This window comes from Phalacrocorax carbo, chromosome 4 (genome assembly GCF_963921805.1).
Source record: "Phalacrocorax carbo chromosome 4, bPhaCar2.1, whole genome shotgun sequence".
NCBI lineage: Eukaryota > Metazoa > Chordata > Aves > Suliformes > Phalacrocoracidae > Phalacrocorax > Phalacrocorax carbo.
The window spans coordinates 81,183,436-81,199,788 of record NC_087516.1 but is presented as its reverse complement, the minus strand read 5'-3'; the positions used below and the strand labels follow the sequence as shown (position 1 = coordinate 81,199,788).

The following is a 16,353-nucleotide window of genomic DNA, read 5'->3' as shown; positions in this document are numbered from 1 at the left end:
TTGGGTTAATCAGCGTCGGCGGTGCAGGCTGGGAAACAGGCTTTGCTGTTTGCCCCGGCTGCTAAACAAAGCGTCCAGGGGAACATCAAAGCTCAGGGTGTTTGCATGATTGCTTCCTGAAACAGATTCATCATCTCCTGATTTTCATCAAGTGAGTCTAATAAATGCAGCCAGCACCATAACAGCCACCTGAAAAGGCCAGGAGAAACGAGGACACCTCCTCCAGCTCTGCCTCCCAAAAGGAAGTGCAATCATTATGCATTTTCCTTTTCCTTCCTAGCCTTTTTTAGCCTCTTCGGTGGCCCATCCTTTCACCTCCCTTTGTATATTAGCGTCAGCTGTGTGGCCGAAGCCCGGCTCAAGAGCGGGACTATCAGCAGGGGATTTGCTGGCGCTAAGCGTACCTGCTAAGATGTTGGTACTGAGCGGTTCCTCACCCTCTCTTAGTTCAAATGGGGTAGAAATGGAGAATCAAGCAGCGAACAGTTGCCATAGCTTCAAACCACAGCCAGCCTGGGAAACTGTTGGGTCTGGGAGCATATACGGGGTAAGATTTATGCCAGACCTGCTCTGCATCCCACACTCCCTTTTCCCTGGTCAGCACCCTGCCAGCTGCTAGCTATTCCCACCAGGCTCTGGAGAGAAAGGGTGCATTTAGGGAGGCAGGGGAAGAGAGGGGAATGTGATGCTGAGGCAGGAGGCACCATTGGCACCCCAGGCTGTGAGGATGCTCGGGATGAGCAAAATTCCCTTTCACCTTTTTGGCAGCCAAGAAGCAGCGAATTAGGTCACCTCACCTAAGAAAAACCAGGAGCTAAGTAAAAAAAAAAAAGCACCCCATCCTTCTGCTCTTGAAATAAATTGGATAGCACAGTGTTGCACTTGCCTTCCCCAAAACCACACAGAAAAGGCTCTCCCTGACCCCTGCCAGCAAGAAGTCACCCGCTGGGGAGTCTGTCTGCTTTAAAACTCTGCCTAAGCTACAGCTCAATATGGTCCAATGGCAGCAAAAAGGCGGCAATTAAAAAAGCCCCACCCCAAACTATTAAAAAAACCCACTCACTTTGTTCAAACGCTGCTGCTAAAATAAGTGAGGGAATAAAGGGAGAGGAGAAGCCACCACCTTCACGTAAAAACCCCACAGTCCTCAGGGGAATGAAATCCTTTTTCATGAAAGAGAAAAGAAATCAGGTGTCGTCTTCTGCAGGACAGTGTGAGCTTCTAGGAGGAAGGCTTGGCCAAGGAATTAAACCAGACCTCATCAGAGCGGGCTAATTTCACACGCACATTCGCACTTCGTCTCTGCGTCAGCGGTGAAAACCGGAGATGCCGTCTTGTCCCCAGCACCGCCGAGCTGCGGGTCTGCAACGCTGGCACCTGGGGTCTGCTTTCCTGCTCAACCCTACACTTTGGGGCTTAAAATGAAGGAGTCTCTCTTGCCTACAACGCAAGGAAAAGGCTGTACGTATTTTTGAGGATATCCTGGGGTGAAAACAGATTTCTCGCTTCTCACAAGAGCCTGCGACCAGAAACCATCCCCAGCGCCTTTTCTTTGCTCCCCAGCGTGGGATAAGCGGCAAGGCAAAGCCTCTGCCCCAAATCATGCACCTAACAGCTAAGGTAAAACAAGAAAGGATGGGCATCGCACCTCCTGGCACGGCTCAGGCTTCCCAGCCCATCACCTGAGCCTCGGGCCTGCGGAAGGGAAGGCACACCCTGCTGAAGTAGAGACCCCTCATTGGGGTGCCCTCTTCCCCTGCAGCCACCTGCGAGCCTTTCTAAAGACATTTACCCAGTCCTGAGCTTCAGACTTATTTCCCCCCACTGCTGAAAAAGGGCTCCTTGCAAAACCTCTCATATTTTTAAATGGTGCTCACTGCTGCGGGTAGAGAGGAAGGTGTAAGGACATCACCTGCTGACTCTGGGCAGCAGATCATAAATGAATACACCACCTCTGTTCCCATAGTTTGGAAGCAGAGCCGAAAACAGCAGGCTGGGATACGTGCTGTAGTACCGCCCCTGCGACTCACAGCATCCTCCTTAAAACGAAAGGGGTAAGCAGAGCTGAGCCAGGCTGCCAGCCTGGGGCCAAAAACAGCTGGGGAAGGGCTTGCCAGGCTGGGTACCGCAGGAATACACCCCAAAAAGCTCCAAGGTGAAATCCAGCATTGGCCTCAGAAAAAAGCTACAGAGGCAGAGGCGGGGACCGTGAGCGAGATGCCCTGATTGCCCACACAAGGATGGTGCGGGTCAGCCCTGTGCACCGCTGCAGGGACATTAAATATGTCACTTTGCAGGGAATAAAGAGCCGGGAGTTATTTCAGCTAACCCCACGTAATGCCCAGAGCTCTCCCCAAGCCTCTGCAAGGCACGCTGGCCACTCCACTGAACTCAGGCAGCCCCATCCCAGCCTGCCTGCCCAGAAACACACAGCCAAATTTAGCTGCCTGCTGGATTTGGGGGCTTCAGGGGTACCAGTAGGTCACATCTGCTGGAGGAAGGATGGTGTGCACGTTGCTCTGAAACCAGGCAGAGCTGAGACAGCACCAAGAGCTTTCCTGGGTGACCGCACCACAGATACAGCAGACTTCATATTTCATTTTTTTCTTAATTCATCTGCCCTGCAACATGGGTAATGTGTTTATGTCTACAGCAGCGTATGCCAGCGAGGGCCACGGCGCAGGACAGCCTTAAAAACACCAAAACAGATACACTTTCCCGGCAGAAAAAGCACTTTTTTAATGGGGATGATGCCCTCAAAGGAAGGATGCCTGTGGTTGAGGCAATGGCTACAAACACCCCTCTCATCTCCCCACCTCAGACCCTCCAGCTTACTCAGTGATTTCTGTCTTCCCACACTACTATAGCAGAGGAAAAAAAAGGCAGGGGGAGAAGGAAGCCAGCCAGGACATGCTATCAAAATAAAACCTATTTTCTTCTCTTTTTTAAAAAAAAGATGAGGAAAACTCTTTGCCATGAGCTTGTTTTAGTTACAAAAATAACAACCCCCCATTTTTCCCCAAAGGCTTCCCACCTCCCCCCCTCCCTTCGGCGCAATTTCGTCGCAGTGATATTTTATTTATATAGAAAAAATAGTTCACATAGCTCCGTTCAGAACATCCCATTCCCCCAGCCTTTCAGGCAGCAGCAGAGCACTGCAGACGGCGAGATCCCTCTCCAGGGCTCCTGCCTTGCCCTCACCGGAGAGCCGGCAGGATGCTTTCATCACCATTTCCAGGCTTTGTTTGACCTCAATAATTGTGCTTTTGTTTTGCTTATTCGTGAATGTGCTCATATCTCATCAGCATGTTTCCAAGTATGATCTTCCAGACTTGGTGGAAATAATGGAGCAAGTATTAATGACTTCTTAGCAGAGATAGCTCTCGGATGCCGCCTCCAGGAGCAAAAATGCTTGTTAGATGAAGTAATTACCCCCCGGGTGAGAGCAGGGCACCTTAAGCACACAGCAGCTCAGACCAGAGCTGAAGGCATCACCTTGTCCTTGCGTTGCATATTCTTACAGCTCTAGCCTCCAACAAGTGACTTCCCACCAGAAAGTTTGCGATGCAAGGACCAAACATCACTAAATCTGTTTCCGGAGCCTGGTTAGCCTGCACCGCTGGGATTGGTGTCGTCTTCAGATGTCGCTCCTATTCAAAGGTCATTTCTCAAGTACCAGGCAGCTCAGGGGAACCCTCTCCTTTGGCTCTTGTGGCTCACAACTACCTCCAATAAAACCACTTGGCCTTCAGCCCATCCAACTCATCTTCCTGAATGCTATAGAAAGGTTTGTATGTTTTCATTTTTAGCCTTTTTTTTTTTTACTACCCCTCTGGATTGGTTGAGCAGAGGCGATGCTGCTGTTCCCGGTGTTTAAATAGAGAAAAATATATGTTCCAACGCCTGAAAGCAAATAAGTGAACATCTTGCCAGCAAAACACCTTCACCCTCCCCCACTGTAGCTTGTGCTAGAGGGTTTGGAGCTCAAATCAGAGCGCTAGCAAGACCCTGGGAGGTGTCTCCCATCCCATCAGGGCCACAGCAGCCAGACAGGAGTGATGTCCCCTGTGGACCTCAAAGGTAAAGGTAAAGACCAAGCTGGACCAGACGGGGCCCTCGCCCCAGGAAAAGCTTGCAGGACACCATCACCATAAGCCTCTTGAGGTGGAGGTGAAGCCAGCGCAGCATTGCCAGCCAAGAGCAGCCTCTTCAGGTGCCCAACACGAGCTGAGACCCAGCTGGGGAGGTGGGCTTCTCCCCCTTGCCCCAGCACACCCGGGGCAGGGTGAAGGTCTGAGCTTTGGCAAGCAAACAGCAGCTCTGCCTGGGCCAAGGGACACAACCAAGAGCCATCAGCCTCTGGTGGGACTTCACCCTTGGGTGAGCAACCTCCCAATGGCGTGCTGAAGCCCACCCACCATCTTGCCACCTCCACCTCTCCCAAAAGCCGCTGCCACTTGCCAGCAGCTGCAAACAGCTGGGAGCTCCAGGTGTTTAATTTCTTACTCTATTTTGCCAACAGATACACTCACAACCACAACCAGAAAAATAAGGTTTGAGGACCTAATAATTTCTCACAAGTCTTCAGATAATCCAATTTCCCACAAGTCTTCAGATAATCCGTTACTCTGCAGTTATTTCACCACAAAACAGTAAACATTTAAAACATTAGAAAGGTTTTTCCCCCCCTCCCCGAGCACCCAGACTTCTTCCACACCCCCTATCCCATCTGCTCAGCCAGGCAACAGCTGTATTACAGGGACCCGGACTTGCACCTCCATTAGCCCTGAGGGTCTTCTTCAGTCCTCAAAAGCTGTAGGAGATAAGTGAGATGAAAAAAATGGGGGGAGGAGGAAGGGCAGCACCCCAAGGTCCCCCTGAGGCTCTGCTCCAGCCTCCGCCACCCAGACCAGAGCCAGCTCCTTGCAAAAGATACAGGAATCAGTTCAGGTGTCAGAGAACAACTACTCATTGACACGTTACAAGACCCTCATGCAAACTCTCCCCCAACTCCAGCTGGGATCATCAAGAAGAAAAAAGCAAGGAAATCACCCCATTCCAAGCGCAGAGGTCCTGGCACCCCCCTGGGCTAAGCCAGCCCTGCTTGGAGCTGGAGAGACAGATGCTCTGCTAGCCCCCTGCGTTATAAATAGCACGACATGACGAGCCTTTCCCTAATTGTGTTCCTTCCAGCTGGATGGCAAAAACAGATGGTTTCCTCTGCAGCCAGGCAGAGGCAAGACACCAGCCTCGGCCCCGGGGAAGCCAGGGCTCTCCTGCTGTGGGACAGGGCTTTTTTAAGCATGCACAAGCGAGGAGGAGCCTGCACAGCTTCAGGGAAGGGTCTTCTCCCACCCAAGAGGCAAAGGCCACCAGCGGAGCGCTCCCTGCCTTTTCCCAGGCCCTCACACGGATGCAGATTGAAAACATCTACTGCTGCTGCTTCAGGTAGGCGTTAACCTTAGAGCTTAGGATTGAGTTTCACAGCCAATGCCACCAGCTGAGCACCCACGAGCTGTAGGATACCACCCCAGCACCCCTCCAGCTCCAGCCTTGCACCCACACAGCCAGCTTGAGGGGAGCCCATGGGAGGGGAAGGCTGTACAGGAGGTTTAATACGCAATATCCCTACTTCCTCCCCAACCAAGTGATGTTATTGGACCCAAGACCATCATATCACACTCATCCGCTTTCTGCCAGCAAGCCAAGAACCACACTAGCGTCATTAAACCCATCCTTCCTGCCCAAAATTGGATAATCTCCCATCTACTCCTGATTTTGCCCATAGACCGGTGAGCAAGGTTTGATTTCGGGGGGCAGGCAGCACAGGAGCTTGCCACCATGCCCTGCAGCATTAAAGACAGCTTTGCAACAGCTCCCTTAGGCAGTGGGCAAGCCCTGGCCAAGCCACCGTGCTGCCTTCATCCCAGCACCATCATGCCACTCTGATCTGAGCATCCTTCCCGCTCCCAGCAGCGCTCGGCTGTTTGGGCACATCCAAACTCAGGCAGCACATGGTAAGATGGAGATGGGCTGCACCGTGCCCGCCCTAGGGAAGCACCCAAGGTCAATACCGTGTCTCTCCCCTTGATGCCAGCCCACAGCGAGGGTGGAAAGCACCAGCAGCTCACCTGTATACAGATCTCAGGTCTGACTGCCTCACAACCTGCCCTGCATTCCCAGCTGAGCAGATCCTGCTGCTCCATCGAAGCAGAGGGGCCGGGATGCAGGGGACCAGCCTCCCCAGATGCACCAGTCCCTGGGAGGATGGGACTGAACCCCAGGATCACGGCAACGAAGCCCACTTTGCACAACTGCCCTCCTCCCCAAAAGGAGACCGTAACCAGCATCTCCACGGGACTGGGCGGCAAAGCTCAGTGCAGCACCTTCCATCCCCTATAGCAGCTCCTGGCCTGTCATTACCCACTACATTTATCTTTATCACCTCAGAAAGCCATTTGTTTTTCTGCTGCGCAATGCAGTTTATTTCCCTGGCAAAAGGGAGGTAAGGGCTTGGCGCCAAGCTAAATGCACGTACAGCGGTTCTGCTGGTGGCATCAGGTTCCCCAGCTGCCCCCCTCGCTTTGCAGGGGCAAATACTAAAAGCAGGAGAGCAAAAGGTCAAAATCAGCTGGAGCCCACCCCCAAGATCATTTTCCTTCTCAATCCAATGCAAAAATCCAGCTGGGGAGGGAGCTGCTCTTCCAAAGCTCAGCTCAACTAAGGGTTTTCTTTCAGCCTCCTCTTGTGGTTGGAACCCAAATAGGAATATTTCCAGCTGGGACAAATTTAGCTTACCATTTAGCATCAAATCTGCTTGGTTGTGGACTTGACCAACACAGTTTTACAATTATCAACACTGTCAAAGGCTACTTCGCTCTTGAGTTTTCCAAAGTAGGCTTCCCAGCTGCACCACGATATTATTTATCAGCTAAAAGAACTGACAGTGCTTTTGCGTGGGGAAGGGGCGGGGGGAATGGAACACCAACTTAAAAACAAAACACCAAAAACCCACACCACAAACAGGAAACAATTTGCTGGTAACGAGCAGAGCGCTCTGGAAACGATAGCTACAAGATGCACAGAAATTCAGCCTCGACCTTGGCAAGCCACAAGCCTGTGTTGTCCCCCTGCGCTCCCCAGCAGCAATACCCACCGTCCGTACGTCCTTCAGCCCTAACCGATCCACTCCTCTGTTAGTTGCATTTGCAAGGCCACGACCTCAGCAGCAGCCCTCGTATAGCATATCTCTTTAAATATATATTTCATCAAGTTAAATGGACAAGTCGCTGCATCTGTTTCTCCCTAGCAGCTGCTCGCAGGGAGAATTTGCTGCTCTGGTTTTTGGTTTGTTGGTTTTTTTTTATATCAGGGCTGGACTGCTGCTTCCAACCGTCCCCAGCAGCATCTGCTGGCTGAAGAGGTTCACGTCCTGCATGACCCACCATCACCAGCAGCGCTCGGGCTCTCGTGGTCACAGTGCTCCTCTTGGAGGGAGAAAGCCTCCCAGAGCTCTACGGGACCTGGTGGGATAAGAGCATCCTTGCCCAGAGGCTCACCAGCGCAGGCGTTGGGGCAGGCAAGCCCAGCAGTCTCAACCACCAAGTGAGCACCTCACAGCCTCCATTTCCCCGCCGCCAGTGCTAGTGCTTGGAGACGCATGAAAGGCACATTACTGCCTGCGTCCTCCACCTCCAGCAGCGCTTTAGATGTGCTCAACGTCTCACCACCTTCCAAAGGCAACAGCTACCAGGGGCCAATGAAGCCGGGCTTGAGCCCCATCCACAAAGGGGGCACGGATAGTACCTGCGGCAACCCTGTGTCGGGCGAGACTTGCTTGCGAGGAACCCTAAAGAGCGTTTCATCAGCTGCTCAGAGAGCAGCAGGAGGTGGGGTCACCTCTGCCATCAACCCAGAGCACTCATCGCCTACCTGGGGACTCTGCCACACTCATCAGCAGAGACAGCCTGCCCCGGTTTTGGAGCCCATCAGGACTAGCCGTAGCTCCCCAACTTTCTTCTGAGCACCCATTCACTACCAGCTTTTTTAATGGAAGAAGGAATTTGTTGTTCGTTCCTTTCCTAGCTATGCCGTATGCCCTCAGCGCGTCTCGTGCCTTCTCTGCTTCTCCAGCCAGCACCCCGATCCCAGCCCCTGCTACCAGCACTGCCTATGGAGGCGGTGTCTAACCCAGCATCTGCCATCCGTGGGCTCCTCGGGTGTCAACTAAGAGTGTAGTCAAGCGATTCATTTTTTTCCCCTCCTCTTTGGGACTGTAACCGCTTTAGTAATACCAAGAAATCAACATTCCCCAGATTCTTCTCAAAAACATCATTTGACGTAACATTTTTATCCCATTTATGGTTCATTTAAACATCCCCCCCCCCCCCCCTTTTAAAACCACAGGGAAGTCACTTCTCAAGCACTAACACCAAAGCAAGAAGAGCAGCTTGAAAACGTCTAAGTGGCACCACCTGAACATTTTTTGTCCTGCTTCTGGGCAGACAAAACCACCGTGCAATCTGCTGGCAGTCACCGTGGGGCGGGAGCTGTTTGGGCAGCAGGGACCCCTTGCCCTGCAGCCTCAGGGAGCAGCAGCAGCCTCCGAGCAAGACCCAGTGCAGCAGCAGTGATGGTGGTGGTGGTGGGATGAGCTCTGCTGGCAGCAGGCACCCAAATTCCCACTCCAAACCCAGGGCTGCTGCTTCCTCCCCATTAAAAAAAAAAAAGATACTCTGCATGGCTGCGTTGCCTGAGCTGGGCATCTCCCTGCCAGGGCACAAAGCTCTGAGATGACAACTTCTCCAGGCTGGTAGGAGCCCCATCGGCCCTCAGGGCTTACCTGGGAGCAGGTCTCCATCCAGGGAGGGCAGTGAAGCCACCAGATGAGGGCACACATTTGGAGGGTGCTCCAGAGCAACAGGAAGCCTTGATGGCAGCTTCAGTGGAGGAACCCAAAATATCGTCCACAAGCGAAAGGAGAGTCTTTCTTACCATCTACAGGAGCTTAAAGTCAAGCGGAGGTGTCAGCACCATGGGAACACCTCACTCATAGTCAAACCAGCCCCTTCCCCAGGCCACGTCCCCCCAGAGAGACACGCCCCAGGATGTCCAACCCCAAACCCCACTCACACAGGGATGGAGGGGACAGCACAGGGCCAAGCCACGCTCCTTCTGTACTTAAACTTCTAAAGACAACATAGTTCCCCCTGCTTCCCACATTTTAACAGGGGCTTACAGGGGGAAACTACCACTTGGTGCCCAGCACAGCCCGTAACCCCCCCGCCAACATCTCCAAAAAGCACCTTTCCCTAGAAGCACCCCCAAATGCAGGGAGAAGCCCCAGCACAACCAAGGAAGGAAACCTTACCCACTCCCTCACCAAACATCCAGCTGCCCCCCAGCCCGGCCCCGAGGCTATTTATGGGCTCTGGATGAGCTGATGCAGCCCACCTGGCCCCACACGTGGCTCCCCACCACGGGACTCATCCAAACTGCTACAGACATAGCTACGGGCGACCACGTCCCCTGGCCTGCAGTTTGGAAGGGGCAGGGTCGGGGTGGGAGAATGGACACTTGGGCTAGGTTGAACCAAAAACTGGGTTTCGGCAGGTGCTCTGCTCCTGGCGCAGCGTGCTGGGAGGCCACAAGCCCCTCTGGTTTCACTTTTAACGGGAGGCCTCCCCTCCAGCACGGCGGGGCACCCTTAACTCGCCCCTTGCCCACGGAACAGCGCTTGAAGGGGTAAGGAGACAAGCGGCAGGGTGCTGCCGCAGGCAGAGGCCCTCCTCCTCTTGCCAGGGAGGTTCAGCAAGGGGCAGGAGGGGCTCTGCGGTGTCCGATTTAAGTATTTGGGTAGAAATTTAAGAGTCTCCAACATGAAGGGTAGGTAACACGGCCTCCCCGCAGCAGGCAAGTGATACTTGGCATCACACCGCAGCGGAGGTGGGGTCCGGGTGGCTGCTCAGAGCTGGTGCCACCACCATGGGCTGCCTTTGGGGACTGACCACCTCGGGGGATTGAGGGAGCCTCCGGGCCCCATCCAGCACCAGCACCGAGAAAACTCCTTCCCACCCTGCTGCCGGGCACCTCTGAGAGGCATCGGACTGCGGCCTCTCCCTGCAGGGAGCCACGGGTGGCAGGGAGAGGCCCCCCCCCCCCCCCATCTCCAGCCCCTGCCCTGCACCGCACTGGGCTTCCTCCAGTTCATCCCGCCCTTTCAATACTGGGGAGCTCAGACTGGGACCAGGCCCCACCGTGCAGTGCCAGGGGAAATACCCCCCTCCCCTCCTGCCAAAGAACAGCCCCTTTATTTCCATATTTTAGACCTCTGTTTTCATAACAGAGTCCCAGAGTCCTCATTTTTCAGCATCAAATCAGTTTAAACTCTGAAATTTCCAGAAAGTACGCATGTAGAAGGAGAGCACAGCCCACGTCGTGTAATTTTTTTTAATAGAGATGCTGCTTTACATTTATTTATAGCAGTGAGAAAAGTGCTTCAGAAAGATAATCCAGCCACGGCAAGCTACAGCAACGCAATCATCCGAGTCGCAGTGTTTCGTACATAAAGGGGCACTGTCAGATAAAGAAAAGCCGTTGTTTTACGGTAGAACAAGTTAAGAACAAGTAGTTGGATGGTGAAGAGTAACTGGGCTTTTTATAACATGTTTTACTTCGTTACTGAATGCTATTTGCACTGAAATTTCTGAAATTCTCAGAAACTAAGAGCTTTCTGCAATATTTAGACTGCAAAACACCCTGGGCAAGATATTACATCAAGAAGGGTGGGAAGGTTTGTTGGTTTTTGTTGTTTTTTTAAAAGCACTCCTCCATCCTCCACCTCAACGAAATGAAGGTACCATTAATAAAAAACAAAACACAAAACCACAGAAAATTGGTCCCCGCACTACTCGAGTGCGTCTATAAACTGCTGTTACTTCAGCGAACGCCTCGGGCTCAGCCCAACTCGCCGGCCCAGTGTCAATCCTGACAAGACAACGGTACGCGCTTCACTTAGCCATCAAAGCATGGAGCTACGTACGGGTCTAAAACCCGACGACACCTCGGCCTTTCTAAGCGAATAAAGCAAAATGAGGAAGAAACGGGCACCAACGGGACTGCAGCTGGCAAAGGAATCCGAGCGAGGAGAGGGCAGGTCAGATGGGTGGCCGGGGTAGAAGGGCGGCCTTGCGGCTGGATTTTTAGGCCGTTCGTCGCACCTTCGCAGGCGGGCCAGCCTTGTTTCAAAGCGAATTCTGTACACGTGTCAACCCATCAAGCCAAGGGACACAATTTCTGCAAGCTCACCCGCTCCAGCCACCCGCGCCGCTGGCTCCAAGGCCCTAGAGCACACGCGTATTTAAACGGAACCAAACGTACTCGCGTTAAACTTTGCAGACGTCAGCTTTATGTACAAGGGCCCCCTCTCAAAGCTACCAATTTTCCCCAACAGCTGCAACCACAATAGCTATACCTCCACCTCCTGTTACGCTCACAACCTTCAGCTGCCCCAAAACATCTTCTGCTGTGTCAGCTGCTGATCGTTTCTCATTTTGCATCTCATTAGTTATTCTCCTGGGCTGCCCCTGACACCGCAAAGGGCTCTTTTAAAGGGTGCCATTCTCTAGAAACTAACCTTCCTCGGGCACCGCGCCGCTCGACGGGGAGTTTCCTGAAGGGCCCAACCGCGCCATGCCCCAGGTACTAGGGAGGGGGCACAATTAGCAAAACTCCTTTGCACCACCATCAATTCAATCTTGTAATCATCTCGCTGGTGCCGTGACAACCTTGAGTAAGTTTTTACTGACAAGTGGATTTCCCCCCCCCCACCCCCCCAAAAAAATAAGTCTGTTCCATGGCAGAGTGTTCCTCATCCAGCCGAACGCAGCGCGCCTATCTTGGTCACTGCTCCTCCAAAGGCAGCCGGCATCTTCCATCTTGGGCAGTATTGTATGATTCACAGTTTTTGCACTTCATGCCTAGGAGATGGAACTGTACTGTAGACCGGGCGTTGCAGTCATTGCAGAGGATCTACACACACAGATAAGAGAGGGAGGCTTTAGCATCAGAACACGCAGCAATATATTATAACCGTGCTTCTAGCATCCGCAGTTTGCCATCAGGGGACAGAGCAGAAAAGATCTTCCTTTTATGATGACAGCAGGGCGCATTTAACTTTTCCATCTCTAACGACTCAGATCACACCATACAATCGCAGAGAATTTACTTTTAGTGTGGCAAGGTGCCTCCTTGCATAAGTCAGGGACAGACACGCTTTGGCTTCTCCTCTTGATGTAGGAAGCCACCGGAGAATCCCCAAAGTGAAAAACGAGAGCAGATGAACAGCAGCCAGCAACGTTAGCCAGCCTGCTGTGGAAGGCAGGCAAATGAGCATTCTTCTCAAAACAGGCAATAAAGATATTTTTTCCCAAATATCCTGAGACCAAGAGTTGGCAGAACGGGTTGTCTAAACCGTAGCATCTGCAGCTAAAACATTAATGACCAGTGCCGTTCAATTCAGCGTTACCTGCAAACAGCCACCGGTTTCCCAGTTCTGAGTGAAGTTCTCTCAGGCACTGTTTACAGCGAGTGTTACCTCAGAACCGTGAAAACAGAGTTTCACGGTTCTGAGTTTAACACAAAGGAACAGAAAGAAAACAGAAGCCTCCTCTATGTGCTAGCCTTGCACAAACCAACAGCTGAATATTTCTGCAGAAAACCCACCCTGTTTAGCCTGGAACACGAGGCTCCAAGCTGTTAAAAAACAGCTATGTTCCTGCTTTTTGCTATGACAGCATCTAACGCTACTGGAGAAAGCGAGATACTTCCGAAGACCAAGCCACTTCTCTGCTCTGAGATACTGCAGCACTAAGAGGCTGTGGTTTTGGGGCTGTTTGGGGTTTTTTTTGAGTGCAGGTGGAGATGCTTCTTTTTTTGTGTTTATAAACCCAGCAGATGAACACTGTAAGCACATGACATTTCTTCACTGTTCCCTAACAGGCTGACTTCTGATCCAGGATAAGTTCCTAGTGCCCTCTACTGCCGGTAACGCAAAGGCACAGGTCTGCCGAGACCAGAGACATCGGTGCAAGTGTCATCGCTTACCTCCACCATCATGTTCTGATACTCTGTGGGCATAGGAGTCTGCGCTACTTCGTCATCCAGCTGACGCCAGTACCTTGTCATATCTAAAGCCGAGTGCATGCACAAAGGACACCTGTAACCTCTGGTAGAAAGGAAAAAAAGTCTGAATCAGAAGATGGAGTGGGGACATGAAACCAGTCGACCCAAAAGGACGAGTTTCATGCCATACCAGTCAAAGAGAACACCGTGTATCAACAAGTTCTTGCAAACACAACTGGAAATTAAAAGCCCCTTATCCCTTTAGGAGCTAGCTTTAGGTTATTCAGTACAGGATTGGCACCATGACCTTTGCCTCCTCAAGTAATCTGTCTGAACTACACCAATATTAAGAGATGTTTAGAAATACTTACTCCTTTAGCATGTCCTCGTAACACGTCCTGAAAAGAAACCACAATGAGAGGTTCAGTAAGGCAAATGCAATTACTGACTGGTAACACATTTGGACTGAACAAAGCGAAGAGGCACACAGCTATCCCCAAACCAGAAGTTAAAAAACACATCCGGACTCCAAGCGAGAAGAAAGCTTCCCAGCAAAATCACCGGGTACTGAGGCAAAACTCCAGAGACAAAGCACACCCGATTCCATTCTGAGGTCTTCTAACCTAACACGAGGGAAGAGAGTCAAGGCAATGACAAAGGTTGCGTGGTTCAAGTTTGCTGAAAAATGGTGTGTCACGCATCACAAGGTAAGTTTAAGACGGACAGGAGTTGAGGGAAGATTCAGTCTGGATAGACCTACGTCAAACATAGAGGCCATCCAACAATGCACAGAGACACAGGAGGAAAAGCAACAGAGCTCATGGAGTAACAAAAAAACTGCATAACAGAAGACAGAAGCAGAAAGGGAAAATGGAAGGGAAACACGTGGTAATTATATCTCCTAAGACACCCAATGCTATGCATCACATCACCTCAAAATGCTGACAGAGCCGGCAGTTTTTGTTGCACAACAGAGCACTGCATTGTCCGGGGGGGGCTGTTTTAAGGAAATAACCTAGAACTTAACCGATGAGTTTCCACCAACCTCTTAAAACCACTATGCAACTGCTTTCTGCACCAAGGAGGGACTTCTCTACAGGATTCTTGAAATTTCAGTAGTAACAGAAGGAAATTCACCATGGGAAAAATTTAGAATGAAAAGCAAACAGTCCCTCCACCACTGCTAAAATTAACTGCGGAAGGAAGACAACCTTTCTAAAAAATTATTTCCTGATGAAACACAGACTATCCCCTACCATGTGGGTCCCTTAGAAACCACCTGCAAGCAGCTGATACAGACTAACCAGGCCTGCAGCGCCACTGAATAAACGCCACGCACAAGGCGGCGGCTATTCCCCTCTCTCTAGCATCTGTAATGCTTTACCTGTGAAGAAGGTGACCACACGGCAGAACATGAGCTCCAACACGAGATGTGTGAATATCCTGTGTCAAGGCAAGTATCGGACAAAGGGCATGAAAATTAATTCAAACACAGCCAAAATTAGTCACACACAAATCCAAGGGATTAAAAGAAGCAGCTCACCTCCAAACATATCGGACAGTCCTGCCTGGAGACATTTTCAATACACTTCGCAGGGATGGGGGAAAAAAAAACCACAACTGTTATTCTATGGCACGGATATCTGCATTTTTCTAAATTCTAAAATACCTTTAGAATGGTAAGAAAAGACAGATGAAACGTTACTGTTTGCGTTTAGGTTTGAAGTTATGAGAATCAACAGGTGGCTTAACATATTTAAAAAACCAAACAGCCTAAAAATACACATAAGAAAAGGGCTTGAGAACTCCCACAGCGGCAAGCAGCCTACCTTTTCCTATAATGCAGGAGCTCAAGCTTACACACTGTCCGATCCATAATCAACAGCTCCTTTTAAAAGGTGACCAAAACGTTCATTTCCTATAATTTCAGCTGCTAATGAAGCCGGCCCAGAAGCTCTCTGTGCTGCTGTCAGGTGCTCTTACGAGAGCCTACTGCTCCCCCTGTCCGTATGGCCTTGGATGGAGCCAAGCCACTATCAGCTTTCATTGTCAAGGTTTGTTGTTGTTGTTGTGTTTCAAGATATTGATTTTACCCGTGTATTCTTACCTTGTGCTTTCCTCGAAGACTCAAGTTTAGGCACAAATTGCATTTTGAACAGTGGAAAAAATCCTCCTTTGGACCGATCCTGAGGAAAAAGGCGTCAGGCTCAGGCCGGTTCCCCCCTTCCCCACCGGAGCGGGGCAGGGCCCGGTGGCCGAGGGGCCCGCCCGCCCCTCACGCACCTGCAGATGCCGCACTCGTCGCAGTGGTACTGCTTCTTGTCGCGATCGAAGAGGTGACAGATATCGCAGTAATACTCGCCGAAGAGATTGTGGCAGCCCTCGCAGCGCTGCTGGGCCTGCCGCCGGAGGAACCGAGGAGACGGCCGTCAGCTGCGCCCTCGGCCCCCCTCCCCAACATGGCGGCGCCCCCTCCCCAACATGGCGGCGCCCCCTCCCCAACATGGCGGCGCCCCCTCCCCAACATGGCGGCGCCCCCTCCCCAACATGGCGGCGCCCCCTCCCCAACATGGCGGCGCCCCCTCCCCAACATGGCGGCGCCCTCCGGCCTCCCCCATACCGGACCCACCTTCTGCAGGAGGCGGCAGCGGGCGCACTGAACCTCGGCCACTCGGAAGCGGTCCAGCCGGTGTCCCTCGGCGCCGTCGTGGCACAGCCGGCAGGCGTACAGCTTTCCGCAGCACGGCGCCTGCGAACGGCACGGCACAGCTCAGCGTCCGCCCCCGGCAACCCTCGCCGCCTGGCCCACTCCCCTCGCCCCGCCGCCGCCGCCTCACCCGCAGCAGGCAGCCCCGCCGGTAGTGCTCGCAACCCTCCTCCCCACCCGCCGCCATGGCCGCCCCCGCCACGCCCGGCACGGCCGCCCCGACGCTTCCGCTTCCGCCCCACCGCCTCCACCGGCGCCGCGCTGCCGCCCCGCGACGGGCCGGGGCCGGTATCTGCGGGACGGGATGAGGGCCCCGGGCAGCGGCAGCAGCGCCTGACACAGCCTCTGAGCGCTTTCCCATTCGCTCCTCCGCCGCCTTAAACCTTTCTCCCAACCCCCTTTCTCCCTCTCCAACCTTTCTGTTCACCCCGTCCCCTATAAAACTTTTCTTCCCCGCCCCCAAAAAACCCCCACCTTTCTTCCCCCTTCAACCCTTTGCCCTCAACTCTCTTTCCTCCTCCCAA

General features: G+C 52.5%; 1 protein-coding gene across 1 annotated transcript; it reads right to left on the bottom strand.

Annotated features, from left to right (window-relative positions):
- Nucleotides 1-10,435: 10,435 nt before the first annotated feature.
- On the bottom strand, nt 10,436-16,065 carry RCHY1 (ring finger and CHY zinc finger domain containing 1). The gene is made up of 9 exons (XM_064450642.1): nt 15,960-16,065; nt 15,752-15,871; nt 15,406-15,521; nt 15,230-15,308; nt 14,666-14,710; nt 14,507-14,565; nt 13,494-13,520; nt 13,105-13,225; nt 10,436-12,030 (listed from the first exon to the last, which is right to left on the bottom strand). The coding sequence occupies exons 1-9, from the start codon at nt 16,014-16,016 to the stop codon at nt 11,902-11,904; spliced, it is 753 nt and encodes a 250-aa protein (XP_064306712.1). The 5' UTR covers nt 16,017-16,065; the 3' UTR covers nt 10,436-11,901.
- Nucleotides 16,066-16,353: the final 288 nt, after the last annotated feature.